The 21665-nt window shown below is 42.8% G+C and overlaps 1 protein-coding gene across 1 annotated transcript in view; it reads left to right on the top strand.

Annotated features, from left to right (window-relative positions):
* LOC144792863 (transient receptor potential cation channel subfamily V member 6-like) overlaps window positions 1-21665 on the top strand; it is a 308789-nt gene that overhangs the window by 198816 nt on the left and 88308 nt on the right. Inside the window, exon 9 of the mRNA XM_078668058.1 lies at window positions 19244-19330. Coding sequence (XP_078524184.1) covers window positions 19244-19330 — 87 coding nt within the window. The remainder of the gene's footprint in view (window positions 1-19243; window positions 19331-21665) is intronic.

Raw genomic sequence — 21665 nt, 5'->3', positions numbered from 1 at the left:
AGGAAGCCACATATATATTAAATAAGGTAGGGCTCAGACAGGAGCCCTGTGGGACTCCCTTGGAGAGTTCCATGGGTGCTGAGCGATACGGGCCTAGATTAACCATCTGAGATCGACCAGATAGAAAACTTGACATCCACTGAAAGGCAGAGTCTCTTAGTCCCATTTCCTTCAGCCTTCTGAGCAATATTTGATGGGAACTGTGTTGAATGTGGCGGATAGATCCAATAGCACCAGAATCATGGAGTGGCCCTTGTCTAGGGTCATTCTGATGTTATCTGTGACCGCTAGCAGGGCTGATTCAGTGCTATATTTGGGCCTAAAACGTGACGAGAAGAGTCTAGGCCGCCTGAAAGCTCGACACAGCTAGAGAGGTGATTGTTGACATGTCTCTCTAGTAATTTACTCAGAAATATCAAAAGCAAAATGGGACGGAGATTGGTCAGATCAGTCAGAGGGGCCTTAGTGTTCTTACGGATTGGCATTATCTGTGCAGATTTCCATTCCGATGGAACATAACCTTCTTTCAGTGATAGATTCAGAAGATGTTCAATCAATGGAACAAGTTGAGAAGTAAGGGTGCTGGCTATTCTTGCAGGAATCAAATCATAAGGAGAGCCGGACTTCACTTGATGCATTAGAGCCTCTACGCCTGCTGTAGTAATTGGAGGGAAGTTCTGAAGCAGCGTAGAAGGAATCAGTTCTAGTGTATCCAAAAGTCAAAGGTATTTGATGTAAGTTTCCAGAAGAAACAATTTTGTCATAGATTGATTCAATTTTTTGTGAGCAGTATGATGCGAAATTATTGCAAAATGTTTGTGAGGGTATTTCAACATTCTCACACGCCTTAGGTTTTATAAATGATTGAAGCATGCTATATAAAACCTTCGGGGCATTACCAGCCAGTGTAAGTTGGGTAGAAATGTGATTCTTTCATGCGATCTTAATGCAACTATGATAGCGTGACAAAGAAGTTAAAAACTGCGCTTTGTCACTTTCCTTGTGAGTGATAAGCCAATTCCTCTCGTATTGCCTGCATAGTTTTTTTTTGTATAAGTACCTGAGGGGAACACCAGGCAGCCTGCTGGCGTTTCGGTTGAGTAGGAGAGCGTTTTACTGGTGCAAGGAGGTCAATGGTCTGGGTCAATGCTAGATTGTAATTAATTAAAGCTTCTTCTAGGTTATCTGAGAGTTTATTTCGTGGTACTTTCAGAGAAGCTTGGAAGTTCTCTGGAGAGACCTTCTGCCATTGCCTACGGGTCATACAGTTATCTAGATGTTGACCCCTGTGCTCCACTTTCTGACTCCTAATAGAAAACCCAATGAGGGCATGGTCGATCCATGTTAGTTGTAATGGTAGCTCACACCATATATTATGGGAATAAGACAAAATAATATCTAATGTGTGACCAGCCGTATGAGTAGGACCCTAATTCAGTTTATTTAAGCCTAAAAGAGCAAGATCATTCAGAAGAGCTGATGACTCCGTGTTATTGGAACATTCACTATGTATGTTAAAATCACCTAGTAATAGGAAATTGGTGCTCGCAAGTACATGAGGGGCTAGTAAGTAGATTTGAAAAGTCTACTAAAGGACCAGGAGGGCGATAGACCAAAACCCCCTTCCAGCTGACTTGAGCTGAAAGATCAATTCGGAAAATAAAAACCTCCATCTTTATATCACAATATTCATCCAGAACAGAGACGTTAATGTTATCTTTATGGATGATATCAATCCCTCCCCCCATTGTAGTTGGTCTGTCCAATCTAATAAGTTTATAGCCCTCCGGTATTGCAAGAGCAACAGAGGGTGTGGAATGGGGTTTGAGCCAGGTTTCAGTTGAGAACCCCACCTTAGGCTGTGTAGAGGAGAGTAGGTCCCAAATTTCAGTAGAATATTTGGGTAAGGAACGAACATTACATAGCATGTTTTTCCATTTCCTCTGTCTTCCAATTGTGGAGTGTGTCCCGCATAGCGAGTGGGCAGGCTTTATGCAAAGAGGAGCCTTGTTTGATAAAGAATAGTCTGATGTTATCCAGGTCAGCTCTGTATCGTCAGCATTACTCTGATATTGACATTGTCTGCACGCAATAGGACCTTCAACTGGTGGCAAAGAAACATATCGGCAATGTGATGTATTATTAAATCTGAGATCAAGTAATTCATATCTAGTGTAATGCTTGATCTTACTTACAGTATTCAAGTCTGTTGTGGCGCAACCAGGGGTCCTGGCTTCTGGCGCTGTCCGGTGCGGATGGGCGCAGACGAGCGTGCCTTTGACGCGCATTCGGTGGGCCGCCGGCGCGCTCGCTGCGTGCGTCCGCTCTCTGTTGCTTGAAACATCCGGCTTAATGGAGGTGGTTGGAGCACTAGAGCGCCAACCTCCTTCCGCCGGAAGTGAGTAAAAATGGCTGAGAATTAAAGTTAAAAAAAAGCTCTCCCTCCACAACAAACGAGAAACGCTTGCGGTGGTCGGAGAGACAGGCACAAGACAATGAGGTGAGGTGAGCAGCACTAGAAACTTAAAATTGATCAAAACTTAGCAGCATGAGTTAGATAGCAGCATTCAGAAGGAGCATAAAATAGCAATCTGCGCTAACAAGTGAAGCAAGTAGTTTGGGCTTTTTTTGCACATACATGTGGGCACATGCTCACACATGCACAAAACCATACAAACACATATACACATGCACACTGGGGAGAAACACATGCACTCAACCCCCAAATTTACAGATTTTTCCAGTCACAGGGTCACCAAAACACAAACTTGCCAACCGGTTAAAAACAACTTTCCGTCGTACAAAGAGAGACCCGTCGACTTTTTCACTGCTTGCATTCACTAAATAATCTTGGGGCATATTACCAACGATTAGCGATATTTATCGCTAACGATGCTTAGCAACGAATTTTTTAACGCTAAGCGTCGCCGGAAATTATCGCAGAGATAATTGCTATTAGCAAGGTTTATCTCAGAAGTGATAAAAAACCTTGCGCTAACTGCCAAATGAGAGATTATCGCTGGAAAACCAACGATAATCTCTCGAAGTTTGGCGTTAGCTTGATGATAGGGGCTCACAAACTTAGCCATGATATCCACCTTCCATAGGATATCATGGCTAAGTCAGGAAAATACCAGGTGTAAAAAAGCAGTGCTAACCGCGGTTAGCGCTGCTTTTTTATCACTAACAGGGTTAGCGAAATCCATGATAATAGGAGAAATGTCGCTTAACAACATTTCTCCTATTATTTTTCTCTGGAACGCCCCCTTTGCGTCTCATTAGAGATGCAAGGGGAAGCGTAGAGAAAAAGGGTGCTAACATGAGAATTTGCGTGTTAGCACCCTGTTGCTGATAGGGAGATAATTTTATCTCTGCTTTCTTGGCTTTTAAAGCCAAAAAAGGGGAGAAAAATCCCTTGATAATATGCCCCTTAGTCTTTTATCCCTGTCCAATCCAAGATTTTTGGATTAGTACATTCAAAACATATAATTTCAACCAATATTGTGAAACAACTCTGTGTACAGTCTACAGATGATGGAAGCAGTATATTTGTTTTTGTGAAAGTGGGTTTCGTATTGCTAAGTGCCTATTGGTTATTACGTTTCTTTTAACATCTGATTGGCTTGTGTAATTTTACAGTCTATAGGTTTTGTAATTTCCACATATTTCCAATGTTTAATATGCTTCATGCTTCTTTATGCATACTACATCTATTCAGTTTGGGTCCTGAATATCGAATATGGGTTATCTTTATACTTTGATATTGTAGCCAAAGAATTGGAAGAAAGATGTCACCAGGTAAGTACGTGTAGATTTTCTATACCAAACTCCATATCTATGTCCTTTCATGAGATGGATAGATAGATAGATAGATAGATAGATAGATAGATAGATAGATAGATAGATAGATAGATAGATAGATAGATAGATAGATAGATAGATAGATTCTGTACTGCCCTTTATGCACTTATCTTTCGATATTTTTGTCAACAATATTTTGGCTACAATATTATAAATATTTATGATATGACTTCACGTTGTATTTTGGGCACATATGCTTTTGCTGACTAATATCTTTGTACATGTTATATTTTTTGTGTTCTAAATATTTTATTGCATTTTTAAGTGAAACAGTGAAAGCAAAGCGGCCTATATAAATAGGCTTGGAGAGAACACTGGAGCAAGGTAACAACAAAATTACAAGATTAGCAAATTTGGCAATGTCAGGAAGTCAAAGGTGGGTTAAAGTGAGCTAGTAGTTAGGGACTAAACATTTGGAAAGGAACTATCTTTCATACAGAAAATTGGAAATAGTCCATTACAGGAAGGCATTGGAACTGTGTCTGGCTCTTAGGTGGTCGGCCTAGATTGTAGAACTAAAAACACATTAAGGAGAGGTAGAATAATTAGAAGGAGTAGTGGAGGTAAGGAAAGAGGGGGAAGGGAGCCACATGGGTCATACAGTGAAGAACCATAGTCAATATTGTGACTGGAGTCTGTGGTAGTGTAACTGTGTCTGGTGGTTCCATTATTGTACGCCCAGATTGCGAGTAAAGACGTCAAGTGTTTCCCATATACTTTGCGACGTGGAGGGGCTGCCTTTATTGATGGATTGGGATATATGTGTGTTTCTAAGGTGAGTAACCTGTGACCACCATCTGTGATAAGAGAGATATTATTAATCAGCAGCGGCTCCTCTGCTATGGCGGAGGAGTGTCGCCCCACTGCTTCACAACAGTGCCAACTTTAGAAACATAAAATGATAATAACTTAGTTATTCGCATTTTATGGTTTGTGTCCATCTGCGTTTCGGGAAGGCGGGTGGGCGGTGCTACTCTGCTGTGGGAGCAGGGGAGGAGTGGTTTGCCCACTTCTAAGTGTAAAGGGCAGTTTGGTCGGCCCTCTTGGGCCGCCCAAAACTGTCATGCGCACTTCCCTGTTTTCCATGCAGGCTGCAATACAGCCTGCATGGAGAACATGCCCCACCCCCCTAGCCCCTGGCTGAGTGCTGTGTCACGGCGCTCAGACCAATCACAACACTGCATTGCAGCATTGTGATTGACTTAGGGGAGGGAGCCTGGCTTCATGCTTTCTGTTCCTATTGGTGGCAGGAGAGCAGGAGCAGAGAAGACGCAGGACCCGGCCTCAAGGTAAGTTTAATTATTTTTATTTATTCAACTCCCTCCTCCCCCCCGTACGTGACACCACCTGTGCCCTCACGCTCCCCTCCCTCGCCCGTCCCCCCCACACGCGGGCCATGTCTGCCGCCCCTGTTATTAATTAAATTCCAATTGATCAGTATGACATAAGGTGCAATGGTGAGTAGCAGGTCTAGAACAGCAAGGTCTGAATCTGGGAGTGCAGTTGTTGGATTAGCCAAGAGTGGTCCCAGGGTTATCAGTGGGAAGTTTAAAGGGATGACAATTTTGAAAAATGTCTTCAATTGGGAGGAGATGTTTGACCAGAACAAAGAAAGACAGGGGCATGAAAAGAACATATGTTCATCATCACCAAGCGAAAAGTTGCAGGTCCAGCACGTTTCAGTGTCTCTAAGTTGTATTCTAAAGTGTTTGGTGGGGGTCCTGTAAACGAAGTGGGCATCATAGAACTTTGTTTGTATCAATGAGGGGATTCGTTTGTTTTGAAGTAGTCGTGGGCAGAGTTTTGACCAGGATTCTTTGTTATAGGGTGGTGAGTCTTTAGAGGAATAAAGCATCAACCAATCAACCATTTATTCAATGGAGGCCGGTTTCGATGTGGAATGGCATTATTGAGTAATTTATATATTTTGTATGCAGTATGACCACTAGAGTGTATGAGTTGCAACTTTCTAGGAAGAGTTGATTCCTGAAATGGACCAAACTTGGACACTTTTGCTTTAATTCATAAGAAGTCGCAGAAGTCCATATTTGAGAGACTATGTTTACTCTGTAGTGCTGCAAACGACAATGGTTTGGAGTCCAAATATAGGTCTGATGTCAAGGAGATACCTTTGGTAGCCCATATCGAACTAATAGTTGTTGAGTTGGTGGTCTGAAGTTTCTTATTATTCCATAAAGAAAGGGGGACAGATTTATGTATGCTGGATGACTGGGATTAATCTACTAATAGTAAGGCTGAAATTGTGTCTCTGAAGATCTTCATGGAGTGTGGGTAGGAATGGTGAGTCATGGTCAGGTTTGCTTCTAGGGTGATAGTATGACTGATTATCATGTCCACCTTGAGCCATGAAGGCTCCCTAGAAGTTACAGTCTCAAACCATAGTGCGCCTTGTGTGGCCAAGTATGCTGTTTGGTAGTTAACCCAGTTAGGAAAGTTACAGCCTCCTAGCTTGGGGAGACACTCACTTTACTGAGGCTGATTCTGGCTTTTTTCTTTCACCAGAGAAATTTAGAGACAATTTTAAGGAAGAAGTTGTAAGAGAGGCGGACTGAGAGCATACTAATCAAAAAGTTAATTAATGTGGATACCATAATTTTGAGAGTTTCCAGCCTGCCCTACCATGAAATATGTTTGGGAGTCTATGCGGACAATAACTCTCTAATTTTATCAGTCATAATTTTTTAATTGATGGCAACTGATTCCAAGAGATCATTGCAAAACCAAATGCCAAAGTATTTAATATTGGGTTTCCATTGAAATTTGGAAGCGCCAACAATGGAGGGGTGACAGTGGATGTTCAGAGGAAGGAATTCCGTTTCATCCTAGTTTAGGGAATAAGCTGAAAAAGAGGAGAAATGATCAATAATATTGAGAATCGCTGGAATGGCTGAGTCTGGGGATTCTGTAAATATTAGAATATCATCTGTGTACACAGCGGTTTTATGTCTTATGTGAACAAATTGGATGCCAGAGATGTCTGTGTTCAATTAGCATTTCCAGAAGGGGATCAATAGCCAAGAAGAATAATAGAGGGTTTAGTGAGCAGCGTTGGCAGATGCCCTGTTGAACGGCAAAAGGTTGTGATAAGACACCACAACCTTTAATGCTAGCTGAGGGGTTAGAGTATAAAGCCATGGTCATTCTAATGAAGTGTACACCCAGGTTATATGTTGACAGGACAGCTTTTAGGTATGGCCATGAAACCTTATCAAAGGCCTTCTCTTCATCTAAGGCTATGGCCTCTGCCGATGGAGAGAGTGGACTGGAAGATTTTTCGATTACATGGGAGGAAATGTGACTGTTGTCCCAGGCCAGGTGGACTTTGATAAAACCCCCCTGTGTGAGGTGAACTATTTTGGGAACCAGAGGGGCAAGGCGCTTGGCAAGGATATTTGTGTAAATCTTCACTTCCATATTTTATAGGGAGATGGGCTTAAAGTTTTTAGGGTCATAGTGGTCTTTCCCATCTTTGGGGATGAACACAAGGTTGGCCTTGGCAACAGAACCTGACACTTAATCAGAAGTAGCTAAATGATTCAAGGCAGATTCCAATGGTTCGATAATCGTGTCAACAAAGGTTTTATAAAAAATGATGGGGAAACCAATTGTTCCAGTTGCTTTACCAGATGGTATACTTTTAATTGCTAATCTAATCTTGTCTGTGGGGATTGAACTGTTTAAAGATAGTTGGTTATCACTGGAAATTGACTTAAATGGAAGGTTACGAAGGAATTCTAAACAAGCTTCCTTCTGAGTATTAATGGACGGAGTGTATAATTTGGTATAAGATTTTTTAAATGATTTGAGGATTTCCTCTGTCCTCATTTGTAATTTGCCCTGATCATCTTTAATACTCTGGACCATATTAGAATTGTGTTTGAACTTCAGGTAAGCTGCAAGTGATCTACCAGCCTTATTTAAATAGAACAGTTTCTTGCCTCTCTGGGCATATACCCAAAGATGGACACGTTTACTGACAATGGAGTTTTATTCAAATTTGGGTTGATTTAGTGCCGCCATGTCTGAGGGATCATTAGTTGGTCTACATACCAGTTCTTTGGCCTTGATATCATTAGTTAGTCTTTTAAGAGATGCTTTAATTAGGTTATTTTTCCTAGACATACAGCTTATGACTTGTCCTCTGAAAAAGCATTTCAGGGTGTCCCAAAGGATTATCGAAGAAGATGTTGATTCTTTATTATTTTGAAAGAAATGGGCTCATTCTTTGTGTAGTTGTTTCAAAATGATGATATACGCCAGAACATCAGTGTTCATGTGCCAGGTGCGACCCTTAAATTGAATGGTGAGGATCAGGAAAGTGATTAAGCACTGTCAGAAATTGCGATAGGCTGTATAGACGCAGAAGATGTAACTTTAAGTAGGGAGGAGTCTACTAGAAGGTAGTCGATTCTTGGGAAGGTATTGTGTGGTAGGGAGAAGAAGGTGAAGTCGCTACCTGAAGGGTTATGCAATCTCCAGAGCGTCAGTTAGACAGTGAGCTGTACACAGGGAACACATCGCTTTGAGGTCTTTGGAGTCATGAATCTAAAGGCAGATTGTCTGTCTAAGGTGGCATCTATCTGGAAGTTGAAGTCACTGCCCAGGACAATCCAGTCATTGGAGGAAGAATGAGAGCTTTGCAGATATGTTGTTCCAGAATTTAGGGTCATCTGTGCTGGGGGACTAAATGTTTACTGTATAAAATTCCATGGTGCTATTCTGGAAGCGTGTAATCAGCCATTTGTCATCATTATCCAGTTCTGATATGATGATTGAGAGACCGGAATTTTTAGAGATCAAGTTGATTGCACAATTCTTCTTAGAAATTGCTGCAGAACAAGCAATATCAGAAACCCAACCAGAGTGCATGGATAATGCTTCTTTATAGCTTATCCTGGTTAACTGGGGAAAGACTAAGACACTTTTGAAATTTAGTAATCAGAGAATTTCCTGTGCTTCACAGGGTGGTTGAGTCCTTTGGTATTATTGGTGATGGTGAACAGTGATCAGCAAACTGAGCTGGAAAACTCTACATCGAACGTATCCTTGACTGGGGCCATTATATGTGACAAGGTGAAATGGAACTCAATGTAAATACAAGATTCACTGGGGTGATGGAGTAACCAGACAAGGAGATGAACAGAAATGAAAATGAAAAAACATAGAGTATTTGATAAAATAATAACCACCACCAGAGGGGGAACGTCTCTAAGAGACAAGGTGTGAGGAAACAGGGCGATGAAAATCATGTGCAAGAAGGAGAAAAGGCGCATCGAGCAGTAGGTGGGATAGATGAAGAACACAGCCCATGTGGACATAAAGTATGTAGGGCAAACATATTTGTAATATACATATCACATCACATAGCAGGCATGTGTAAACAATGTGGCCCCCAGTGGGCAAACTAGGGAACTAAAATGAGTACTATGAACATGTTCTCATTCAGGTATGTTCCATTATTGGCATGCGGAATTGAACTAGAAACAGTGGTCAAAAACATATTAAGTAGTATTGCTGTTAAATACGGTTGACAACATTTGATAAAGTAGTGGGTAGTGCAGCCCTGAGAATTAGGGAATAAAAACATATGGTAACATGCAACATCATGGATATATAACACATTTAAAGCACACAACTTAGTGGGTAACAGTATACATTGGAATGAGCTATGGGTTATGTAATAGTAATTAGCATGCCTACACGAACAATGTAAAGCCTGGTTGGCACGTTATTGAACTAAGGAGAGTATACCAAGCCTGTGGTAGCATAGGTATATTTTACTTATGGCTTGCAAGAATAGACCTGAGATGGTTGGCAAAGAAATATTAAGTATGATTGCCAGTACCTAAGGTTGACAGAGCATATCAAAGTGGGAATTGGAGTCAGAATTGGAGGTAGGACAAACCAGAATATTATACAGTTACAATACCCTGGGTCCTACACCGTAAACCACAACGTATGTCCGTCTTCATGTATTTTACCACTATTCTGACTCAATTGTAATTTTCTAGCATGTTTGTGTGTTAAGTATGTTTTCCCTCCAAACGCCAAACATAATGATTAAACCCAGATTCAAGTCTTTGGGTCCTCCACTTAAAAGTCAGGTTCACATTGTTCAGGAATCTACACATTTCTTCCATCTCTGTATTATAGTAGGAATGCTGAGATATCAATTACTATTTGCCAATGACTGCATTGTTTAATTTTAGTGTAGGAGTAAATTGCCATTTTACTAGAAATTACAACATGTACTTTCATAATGCAGGTACCAGGCTAGTTGAAAAAGACTCTTTAAGGTTTTACCAAGGCTTATAGGTTGAATGTAAAAAACAGACTGGGAAAAATGTTGAAATCTTAGTGTGAAACAATTGATTAAAGTGGGTATATAAAAAAATAGAGTAGTGAATAAGCCATTTTAAAACAGAACACCAGGGCTCTCATTTTGAGGACAGTGGAAAAATTCTGTTTGGGTTGCAAACTTAAATTTGCTAGGTTACACCTAGCACATACCATGCAAGCAAACAGCGCAAATATCAGGTTTGCTGTCCTTGAAACGAGACATACACAGACACTTAGCCCAGTATACCCCCATTCACAGAATTTTGAGGTACCATACCTTCCAATGTTGCACTTAGTGGATGCACAATACATGCATCTGCTTTTTGCTCAGTTTTCATAATTAGACAACATATTGGGAAACAGATCAACTTGACGGGCCTTGCCCTTTGCATGTCTTCGAAGATTGCCTACCTAGTCTCAGATACTCTGTAGCTCTTGCAGTGAGAAAGTGGATTATTAGTTAATGAGTATGGTAGTCCACAAACAGTAATAATGTTACTATTCTTGTTAGGTCTAGTAAAGGGGTCAGTAACTTAAACCTGAGTTCAAATCCTGGTAGCTTTGCACAGAGCAAACAGGATTAACTTAAGAAAATGTGTAAAGTATTTAGAAGTATCCAAATACAGTCATAAACACCGCTCATTAAAAATCTGACTCCAATTTATAAAAATAGATAATATTCTAATGAGAAAAATCACAGCAAAATGACAAATATCCAATAAGGGGAAGCAGAGGTATGAAATTTTACATTTTAAATAGAAATAGTGCCAAAAAGGACCAGAGCGCCAACGTCGGGTAACTGGTTGGGGTAGAAAGGAATAAGAGTAGGGTTGAAGGCCAACTGAGATGAAGCACTGATCAGATACGATGATCAGGTTGGGCTAGGTCAAAAAGTTACCTCAGGACTTTGAAAGTTTTATGGAGAAAAAGTTATTATCAACAAGTTGTCGGCAGTGCAAGCTGAATCCATATATGGGGCTCGACGACAATGGGTTGCTTAACCACAGGTCTCAGTGCAGTCATCGATCAAGGTAGGAAAGCTCAGAGCAGGAGAAGACCAAAGTTCATGCCCAGGAAGACTTCACCATCAATGCAATGTGACTCAACGTAAGTCCCAGCGAAGCCCTCTAATGACTTATAAGTATTAAAAAGGAAGCTTTAGGGGAGGAGCCAAGATGGCGATCGGAACAGTCGCATAAACGCCTCGCTCCGAGATCCCTTCCTCCCCGCCGCCTATCCTGTCTTTAATCCTGATCGGGGTGTTCCGAATTTGGTTACCTGGGAAGAGCCTTCACTTACCGTCTTTTTCCGGGGCTCTGGCGTGCAGTGGTTTCTGCGTTCTGCCCTTGTAACCTTGCTGGCCTTCCCGGCCCTGACGCCGGGGCCTCGAGTGCTGTGTCTGCCCGGAGGTGTTCGGAGTGCCGGCGGCCCGGAACCGCTGAAGAGACCCAATGGTGGGAGCCTGAGAGCCGCGAGCCGGAAGCGCCGGAGCGGACCCACCCCCGATGGTGGGCCACCCCGCATGCCTGATTGCCTGCCGGCCCGAAGAAGAGAAGCCGCGTTGTCCGGCACCCCTCGGGTGAGAAGCCCACTCCTGTTGATTGTCCCGCCTGGGACCCAGTGCAGGGCTCCCCCGAGTGTTGTGGGGAGCGCGCCCGTTCTTCTGGTGACTCTCCTTTCTCCGCCGAGCGCCATCCGCCGCGGATCGGCTGTGTGTCCTGGGGCCTCCGGCACTCCTGGTGGGCTTGGCGGTGGATGCGACAATGGCGGCGGGCGATATGCACAAGATGGCGGATGGCCCCTCGGAGTGTCTTCCTCCTGGAGACAGGGACGTTCCTGCATTTGCTCTCCCCAGACCTCGTTTGATTCGGGCGGCCCCTACACGGAGTACTGTCTTGTTCGCCCTGGGTGCTCTGCGGATCGACCTGTCCTTGCACTGCCGGGACTTGGAGTTGCGGATCGCCGCCATGGTTGTTCAGCCATTTTGTGACGCGGTGTCGTCTCCCCGAGTTGGTATTGTTGAGACTTCTCCAGCTGCTGTGCTGGGATATCCGGCTGGGTGTTCGATTCCATGGGATCAAATGGACCCGGTGCCGATGCAGCAGTATTTCCTACATCCTGATTTCTTTGCTTTGTGCTGGACAGCCCGGACTTTGTGCTTGGCCACGTGGATCTTTGGGTTACTTTTGCATTCTGACTGCTGCCGAGTTTTCCTGGCTGCTTTTTGTTCGCCGAGACGGTGTTCCGTGAAGATCCCACTTGCTTTCCCTGACTGGTATGGACCCACTGTATCATGCTGTTTCCTGGCCGTGGCGGGGTCTGGCAGCTCTGCTTTTCATAGAAGTGGACAGGGGTGATCGTGCCTGGGTGCCTGCGGGACTTTTGTTTTGTTAATTGGCATCTCCGTGCCTCATCATTTGGACAGTTCCTGTCTTCATCCTTTATGTAGGCTTTTCTCAGTATCCTTTTTTGACCTCGACTAGTGATCCGTTATTGCGGGTGGGGTGGTGTTCTGTATTTCGATCGCTGGCTCCCCTCCTCTCTTCTCTCCTCTCCTTCTTTTCCCTCTTTTTCCTCTCCTTTTATCCCTTTCTCTTTTTTCCCTTCGTTATTATTCCCTTTCTCTTTCTTCTATATTTCGGGTGACTCTGGGCGACAGGCACGCTGTTTAGTGGGATAGGCCATAGCCATTACAGTGATGTAGGGTGGGGGGGGTGTTTGTTATTTTAGTTTGTTTTCTTCTATGGTCCCTTTTTTGCTTTCTTTCTAGGGGGTGGGCTATGTCCCTTTGTTCTTTCTCCTTCGTTTCGTAAGTGTCTGCACTTTCTCCTTTTTCGGGGCGGGAGGGCGGTCTATGCGGTGACCCATTTACTTGTTTGCTACGATTTGTCCTTTATTTTTGAACCTTTGATGGGCATTGGATGTATCTGGGCTTTGCTCTACTGTGGTTATTTGATTGCGTAGGGGGCTGCATCCCTCTCGTCCCCCCCCTCTTTTTCTGAGTATGTTGCATGACACATGGGTAGGTATGGCTTCTGCCTCCTCTATACATCATAAAATGGAACCTTTCTTATCCTGGCGCTTACTGTGTAACGATTTCACTACTCGTCTATCCTGTATTCATCCTACCGTACACATTGATGTTGTTCCCTTTTGACTCTCCTGATTTTGCGGCCGGCCCTTGTGGTTGTAGGCCTGCGCTTGTACTTATACCTGTTTCTCAATAAAGGTTTTTTAAAAAAAAAAAAAAAAAAAAAAGGAAGCTTTAGGCATGGCAAAGGGTTTATTGGCCAGATCACATTGGCTGTTTTGAAACTGTACACCCAGGCTTCAGGGGCAGACATAGAGATTTGTTTTGCAATTTCACTTTAGTTGTGGCACAGTATGTGCTGCAAGCCACCAATGGCAGTTACCTTACGGGCTGTGGGTACACTTTTGTACCAAACACTATAGCCTTAAAGATCAGTTAAATATGTCACTCGAGAGTATAGCCAATTCAGACATGTTTGGGGGATCAGAACACATGCATTGGGGCCTGGTTAGCAAAGTCCCAGTTCTCATGGTCAAAATTCAAGCAGCATCAAATAAAAAATAGGGTTGGCCATACAAAAAAAGGCATTTGCTTACACTTATTAATTAACAAAAAGTCTATTGGAGTAGGGCCAGAATTGTGAGTATGAAGTCAAATTGAAAACAAGAAAGAAATAAGCAACAGGACAAACCACTCAGGAAATATTTCTTTTGCTGTCATCAAAAGAACATACTGGTCTTGCTTTGTTCCTGCACCAGTGATACGTCGAAGCCACCTAAAATCCATGTGAGGAAAGAAGAGTGAGATCCCTGACAGGATGCTTCCTGCAATGCTGGCATCCCCCAAGGATAAATGTTACATACTCTATGATATATTGCAACAACCATGTAATCATTTTAGAGAAACAACATTGGTTGCTTTTTTAACCAACCAAGACACCATAGGGAAGTTAGAGTAACGAATAGACCACACCTTCCAACAATCATATACTAATAGAAATCAATGAGAATTTGACTCCAATATAATATAGTTGTTTATTAAGTAGTACGCTTTTACAATTATTTTGGCTGCTCACTAAATCCTGCACTCTAAGGGAAAGGTTCCCCAAATTTTAAAACTTCAATTTGATGTCATAACATACATTGTCAAGACATGCCAAAGACTGGCTAAGCTCTTAAAGGTTATGAGGATTTTTCACAACACTGTGCAAGAGAAATGTGTGCATGCTAGTTTTATCTAACGTCTCAACAACTTTTTTGTGACAAAATGTAACTTTAGGCCAGACTTGGTTCTACAGCTTTAGCATTCTTGGGTCACCTCACTAGCAGGTACCTATATTAAACATTCTTCTTATGTATGTGCTTGCTCAAAACCATTATTAAATGTGTTTAGAAAAACAAGCTGCTATCAGTAAAGCCCAATGTATTATTTGTACCCTTTCCAGATTCCATTATAAATACAAAGATCTTATTATGGTTACTCTAGGCATTAGTTTACTCACATATGACACTCTGTGAATCGCCAACTAATTTCAGGGCCTGTATCTTAAATGTGGGGCCCTCCTTAGGACCAAAAACATCTTTGTTAAAAGGTGGTGCACATCCAAAACCCCATTTCTAAATGTACTTTAAAAGGTTATGGTCCTCGTCACAAGGGAATGTCCTTTATTATGGAAAATTTGGCTGCATACATGTAGATACCACAATTCACTTGGATGTCTGTTGCTTTCGTCTGTTTTATTCCATTATTTTGACTATTGACATATCCCAGGTATTGCTTACAGATAGTTACTGATCAAAGGGCAAATATTGATAAACCAGCACATTATATTGATTGCCATGAAATGAATACACGGATCATATGTTGCTTGCCTATTGCATGGTAAGCCTGTGACATGAATATATTTAGTGTAATATATTTTATTTCATGAATTTACAACTCAAGTGCAACTTGTTTCTTATCAGAGCCCATGGATGTAGATGAAACACTGATATGTGTGAGAGTGTGTGTGTGTGTGTGTGTGTGTGTGTGGTCATTACCTTCACTCTGTTTTTAAAGGAATGAATACAGTACAACATTTGTGTACTTTTGTACCTGCATTGGTAAAGAAACATATTTGCTAGACATCTAGGGAAGTGATGGAGGATTGATTTATGTAGCCAGGTTCTCAGGGTTATTAATTGATTGTGCTTCTTTTGGTGAGAGTTTGGCCTATGGAGAATTTTCACTAATGTGGGAACAGGTTGGTGCTGTGCAGTGTGAAATGATAAGTCTTTCGTGTTTCTTCAATTCATAGTATCTTAGCTGTAATTACGCTGTAGTACAAAGGGTTAACCCTGCACAAGAATCTCGATGTCACTTGAGGGTTAACTTGGTTTAGTTGATGCTGTGCGGAAATGTGAAGACATGCTGCATTTGCTCAGAGTGCCTTTGTTGTAATTGAGTTCCACCCATTTGGTATGCCCAGTTTTATTTGCTTTTCTTGATCACCCAGTTTTGAACCTTTGACCAATGGCTGCAGCGTGCTGGTAGACCATTTACAAAACTGGACTGGTCACTTTTCTGTTGCTTATTGCTATATTTGGGTATGTTGAGTATGAAACTGGTACTAATGAGGTGCAACCAATGCCCAGACAGTGTAACAAGTTTACAATTGACTCAATAATGAAGTAATACTATTACAAAATGCCACATAACTTGTTTTTTTACCCACATAATTGACTAAAACCTGCCGCATAATTTGACACCCTCCTGCCACATTATGACAGTGGTCCTGCTTATAATATTAGTGGGCACTCACAAGGAAAATCAGTATGGTTTCCTGATTTGTCTGTTGTGACACTATATATTACACCTGGGAAAATCTGCCTTGAAGTGCAGTTTCACTTCCCTTAGGCCTACAAAGTCCCATAAGGTATGAAACAGGGGTGAAACATGTGTGTCCAGTTTGAATATGCAGTCCCCAAGTTCCTACTTGTACACCTGATGGGTATTCCAGAATTTTCATATTTCTCTGGCTTAGCTAAGGATCAGGTCCAGGACTTTTTTTACTCTGCTGTGCCAAGTTAATTACCCTGTTCCCCAGCAAAGAGAACAAAGGCCTCATCACACAAAAGGAGTAAGTAACAGTGCTGCACTCAGCTCCTGAGAATGAAGGGGTGGGGAAGAAAATCTGCATCTGTTAATTAGCTGTCACATTGTACCAAGTCTGAGGCTGCCCAGGCCACTGAACAAAGGAGGAAGCCCAGACAACTGGAGTGAACACAGTAGGGGGCTCCCATTTGACATTTTGGTGGGAAAGTCACTGGCAGTGACATCAGCTAGGAGTGGAGCTGATGCCCCCAGAGAAGATGTGAATAGCGCCTTCTTGATGGCGCCATCTGGTTTGTCCCAGCATATAATGAAGAAGGTTTGGGAAGAGGTGGCAAAGTGATGTGGTACTCTAGGATTTGGCAGGGATGTCCGGCTTCTTCCACCCCCTTTTCAAAAACTCTTGCACAAGGGAAAGTTGGTGTTGTTGGGTTTGGACATTGGAACTGAATGGCAGTAGCAGCAATGGACAACTGGAAGGACAAGCCCCCTGATTCCCTAATGGGTTAAAGACTTTGCCTACAGTTGAACCCATGACCAGGGGGTCTCTCCAGGACCAGTAAAGCTGGTTCCCGTACACATCCTAAGGACCAGTTGGGGTAAGATGAAGGATTCAAAATTAATCTAGCGGGCTATACTCACCAATAGCCCATATACTTCTATTCATAATAATAATTCAGTCGGCAATGGAGAAGGTTCAATCGTTTATTCATCGAATACAAGCCCTGGCAGGGGAGCCTCAGTCTACACGACCCTCAGAGGTGCGCAGAGGAGACTGATTGCATGTTCAAAATACAAAGCATATATACGTTTCGTGCATTCAAGATGACACCCTACAAGGAAAAATACAACTTGTCAGTAAGCCAAGAGGAATTCCCATATAAGGCACAATTGATTCCTAGTAGCCTAGGTCCAAGCTATTCCGGGGGCAGGTCAGTAAGGTGCCTCCCTGTCTATCTGTAGCCCGGGGAGTACAGGAACAGGCTCTGTTAGAATGTGCGCATCCCACCAGAAGGGCAGATGTGACCTTGGGTTTCCTTGAGCTACCAGCTAACAACTACAGTAGGCAGATTGGCTGCCGTCGTGGTTTCGAGCAGAAAGCGTAATCACGTGATTTCAGGGAAACAGCACCTGCACATAGAGAAACGAAACAAAATGGCTCCGTTTATACCAATAGGAGCGAACAAGTCAAAAGTGAATCATTGGTTAATAAGTGATCATAGTGAACTATAACTAATTGATTATATAATTACGAGGTTATATTGTATATACTAGGCCAATAATGCATGTTATCAAATTTCGATCCCAACAAAGATCTGGACCTCTGCTCCCAAACAAGTGGAGAAGAGCACCAGAGAACAAGGTAAAGCAGAAAGGCTGGTGCAGGGAGCCAGTGGAAATCACTGAAACTTCTTTGGGTGGCTAGAGGTCACCATCAGGAGATAAATAAGCCCACATAGTGTGTGGAGTTCAGCTATGAAGTCTGAATTTACCCCCAGGGTGGGTCAGGGATCGGGGGTCAGCTCAAAGGTGCATTAATTATCGATGAGCCTGAGTGGGGTGTGCATGGGAACCCTTCCCCAGAGCTCTCTGAGGCCCAGGGACCATTCAAAGAAGGGGCCTTGGACCCTTTCCCTGGGCCCCTAACACAAGATGAGGAAGAGTACTGTTGTGCCCCCCTCCAAGGAGGATGAAAGGGGTACAGGACTCCATCTCTGGTCCCCAACTTGGGAGAAATCAGGGGGACCACTGTTGCGCCACCCACCAATAGCAGTTGACTTGCTGCCACTCCCCATGCCTGTGTCTGGGGTGAGCTGGGCGGGCCCGCAGTGCAAACACCCTGCAACAATGGAATGGACAGGAAGAATCCAAGTTGCAATCTCCCACCCCAACAGTGAAAGGAGTCGGTCAGGCGGAGAGCCGGCTGGGGCAACTGGAGGCTGTCTCACCCATTGACCCAAATGAAAGCCAAGTCAGGATGCAAAGGTGGGACCAGGCACACCAAAAGAAAAAGAAAAACACCAAATGAAAGCTCTGTTGCTTTCCCAAGCACAGTGGGAGAGTTGTAACTAAAATATTCACTGCTCTGGCTGTGGAAGTGCCCTATAATAATTATTGACAACTCAATAGGTGTAAATGACTGTATTACTGGACATATGTGTGATTTCGGACAACGAGTAGTGCATGATGTTCCGTGTGGCCCAGCAGTCTCTATGTAGTGTATTGATATTTGTTGTGAAAGCCAACAAGGTGTATCCTGCATTGTTTTACAGAGATGTAAGAAACCTTATTTATATTGTCTGCTCTCTCATGTTACTCTTTGAATGTATCTACCTTATGGGATATCGTCTATATTCTGATAAAAGTGCCTTGAATTATTGCTTCTATCAATTAAATCCCATTATAAATGGATTTGGTGTTGGTGATTTTTGCTGTTTCCACATTATTCTCCTATGTGTCCTCATTCATGTTGGGTTAGGTGCTACTACCCATGCACACCTCTCCAGGACAAACTCTTAGTGGTCTCACTATGGGCCTGATTTAAAGATGGAGGGGCCAATATAAAATTCAGTTTTTGGGATAAAATGCAAATTCCATTTGAAAATTCAGTTGTTCCTTAACCTGGATTGCAAGAATCTCCATTTGTGTATTCTTGGTATCCAGCAATTACTCCTGAAATCAGAGGATTTACCATACCACCCATCACCAAGCACAACCTAGCCAAGCGCTTAAGAAGCTTGTCTTTCAACTGAGCAAATTTACATAGGTTCTTTTGTGAAAAATGTAATGATAGCTGGTGTATGATGTCTTGTTTTGTTTCCTGCTTTGCCTATGATTAATGTTTATCACATTTTGACATCTATTTATTACAATAAACCCAATTTTTTTTATACTTGGCAGGAAGCATATTCTACACGAATGGACTTCTTAAGATTGGCAGGTGAAATAGTTGTTGTCCTGGGAGCTTTTTTCATCATTGCCACAGAGGTATGTATTTTTTTCTTTAGACTCATGACAGACTTTTAAGATCAATTGCAATTATTTACACAGGTCCCCCAGCCTGCAGGATGGTTTAGTGAATATTTGTTATTGAAACTGGTGGCGATTTCTGGCATAGTCCATACTTGTTTCAATCCTTCTAAAATTAGTAGTTTGATTAAAGTTAAACTGTGCAATAGGGACACCTCCTACTTATAGTAATTGTATGGTAAGTGTGTAATGAAGTGCTATATTAAAAACAAGTTATTATTTTTAGCATTTATTAAAAGACATCAACCAAATGTTCTAAATATCTTTTAGTATACGTCGTATTTGCCTTAAAATATGGAAGTCTCATAATATGATCTTTACTTTTTTATTACTTGTGTTTTTTAAGATATTGAAACTGACCAGAGGTGGTTTCAAAGCACATTGTGTGAGTTGAAGAAAGTTAAGCACAGGGATCATTGAAGCAGGGAGATTACCTTAGAAATGTGTTCACTTTAATCTCTAACAATACCTGGCAAAGAAATTAAAGATGTGAGGTGATTCCAGGATACTATTCAGAAGATTACTTAGATTTTGTCGGACACAAAGGCTGCAAATGTAGTGGAGTTATGTGTCTTCCAAACTGATGGTATAACTGCCCTATTTAAAGTTGGGTTGATATCATGTTTATGCCGGCGGTGCCGCTCTGGCTCTGCTGATGGCTTAGACCAACAGCCAGATGGACTTTCGGTGTAGGTCTACGTTACGTTACGTTAAAAATATTTGTACCGCGCACGTTCACCAACGGTTTCATGGCGCTCTTTGACAATATACGGTTACCAGGGAGGAGGGGTTACTCGAATGCTGACTGAAATAGCAGAGTTTTTAACAGTGTACGGAAGCAAGTATAGTTGGAGCAGAGACGAAGAGTCGTTGGAAGAGAGTTCCAAGTGGAGGAGGCCAGAAAAGAAAAACTCAGTCCTCCATGCTTTTTCCGTCTGTATTTGGGTACCGCAAGGTAATTAAAGAGATGTAGAACGGAGAGCTCTATAGGGGATGTATCGTGTCAGGCAAGATGAGATAAAGGCCGGGGCTGAGTCGGAGAGGGCCTTGAAGACGGTACATCCTAGCTTAAAGATGCAGCGTTTGGAGACAGGGAGCCAGTGAAGATTGCCAAGAAGGGGAGTAACGTGCTGATGTTTGGGCTGGCAAAAAATCAGGCGGGCAGCCTGATTCTGCACTAGTTGCAGCCGGTGGAGGTGATAGGCAGGGATCCCCGCGTACAGAATGTTAGCATAGTCGAGTCTAGAGGTGATGAGAGCGATGATGACAAGAATCAGGGCCTCTCTAGAGAGAAACCTACTGATTTTGCGAATCCGCCTGAGATGAAAAAAACAGGATGAGGTGACAGAATTAATTTGTGGTCTCATCGAAAGATCTTCAGAGATGATCACCCCTAGACTCTTCACTGTGCTCACAGGAGTAGGTGCCGTCCCAAGTGATGGAGGCCAAAAGGCGGTGTTCCACGGATTAGTGGAACCCCCCACCAATACTAGCTCTGTTTTTGTAGGGTTCAATTTCAATTGACTGTGATACATCCATTCTGCAATGGCCAACATAGTGGACTGAAAATTAAAACAGGAGGAAGGAAGGGAGTCAATGGGAAAAATTAACTGAAGATCATCTGCATAATTATAGATTGTGACTGGGGAGGTTCGAAGGGAAGCTAGAAGGGGTTGCAGATACAAATTAAATAATAAAGGTGATAGCGCAGAGCCCTGAGGGACCCCGCAGGTTAAAGATGAATAGGAAGCAGAAAAAGTGGATAGGTGAACTGCCTGAGATCGGTTGTCGAGAAAAGATCTAAGCCAATCAAGGGGTACCCCCTGGATGCCAGCATTGTTGACACGGTCGATCAAAATCACGCGATCGACCGTGTCAAATGCTGCCGACAGGTCCAACAGGACAAGGGCCTGTGAGATGTTTTTGTCGGCACCTTTCCTGAGGGCATTCATGACGGCTACTATGACCGCCTCGGTGGAGTGGAGGGGTCTAAAGCCAGCTTGTTGGGCATCCAGGAAGGAAGATCTCTCGATGAACGAGCTAAGGCAGCGGGTGACATGCGTCTCCAAGATCTTTCCTAGATAGGGAAGAAGGGAGATGGGTCTGTAATTGCTTAAAATTGTAGGATCTGCATTAGTTGTTTTCAAGATAGGTAGAACCGCTGCCTGTTTAAAGGAGCGAGGGACTACTCCAGTAGCTAAGGAGTTGTTGAGCAAAGCAAGTGGGGGGCCAGGACAGGCCAAAAAGGCCTCTCTCAGAATCTGAGGGGGGCAGACGTCATTAGGTGAGCCTG

Source organism: Lissotriton helveticus, chromosome 11 (assembly GCF_964261635.1).
Source record: "Lissotriton helveticus chromosome 11, aLisHel1.1, whole genome shotgun sequence".
In the NCBI taxonomy this organism is placed as follows: Eukaryota; Metazoa; Chordata; class Amphibia; order Caudata; family Salamandridae; genus Lissotriton; species Lissotriton helveticus.
The sequence above is the reverse complement of the archived record's forward strand: the minus strand, read 5'-3'. Positions and strand labels throughout refer to the sequence as shown.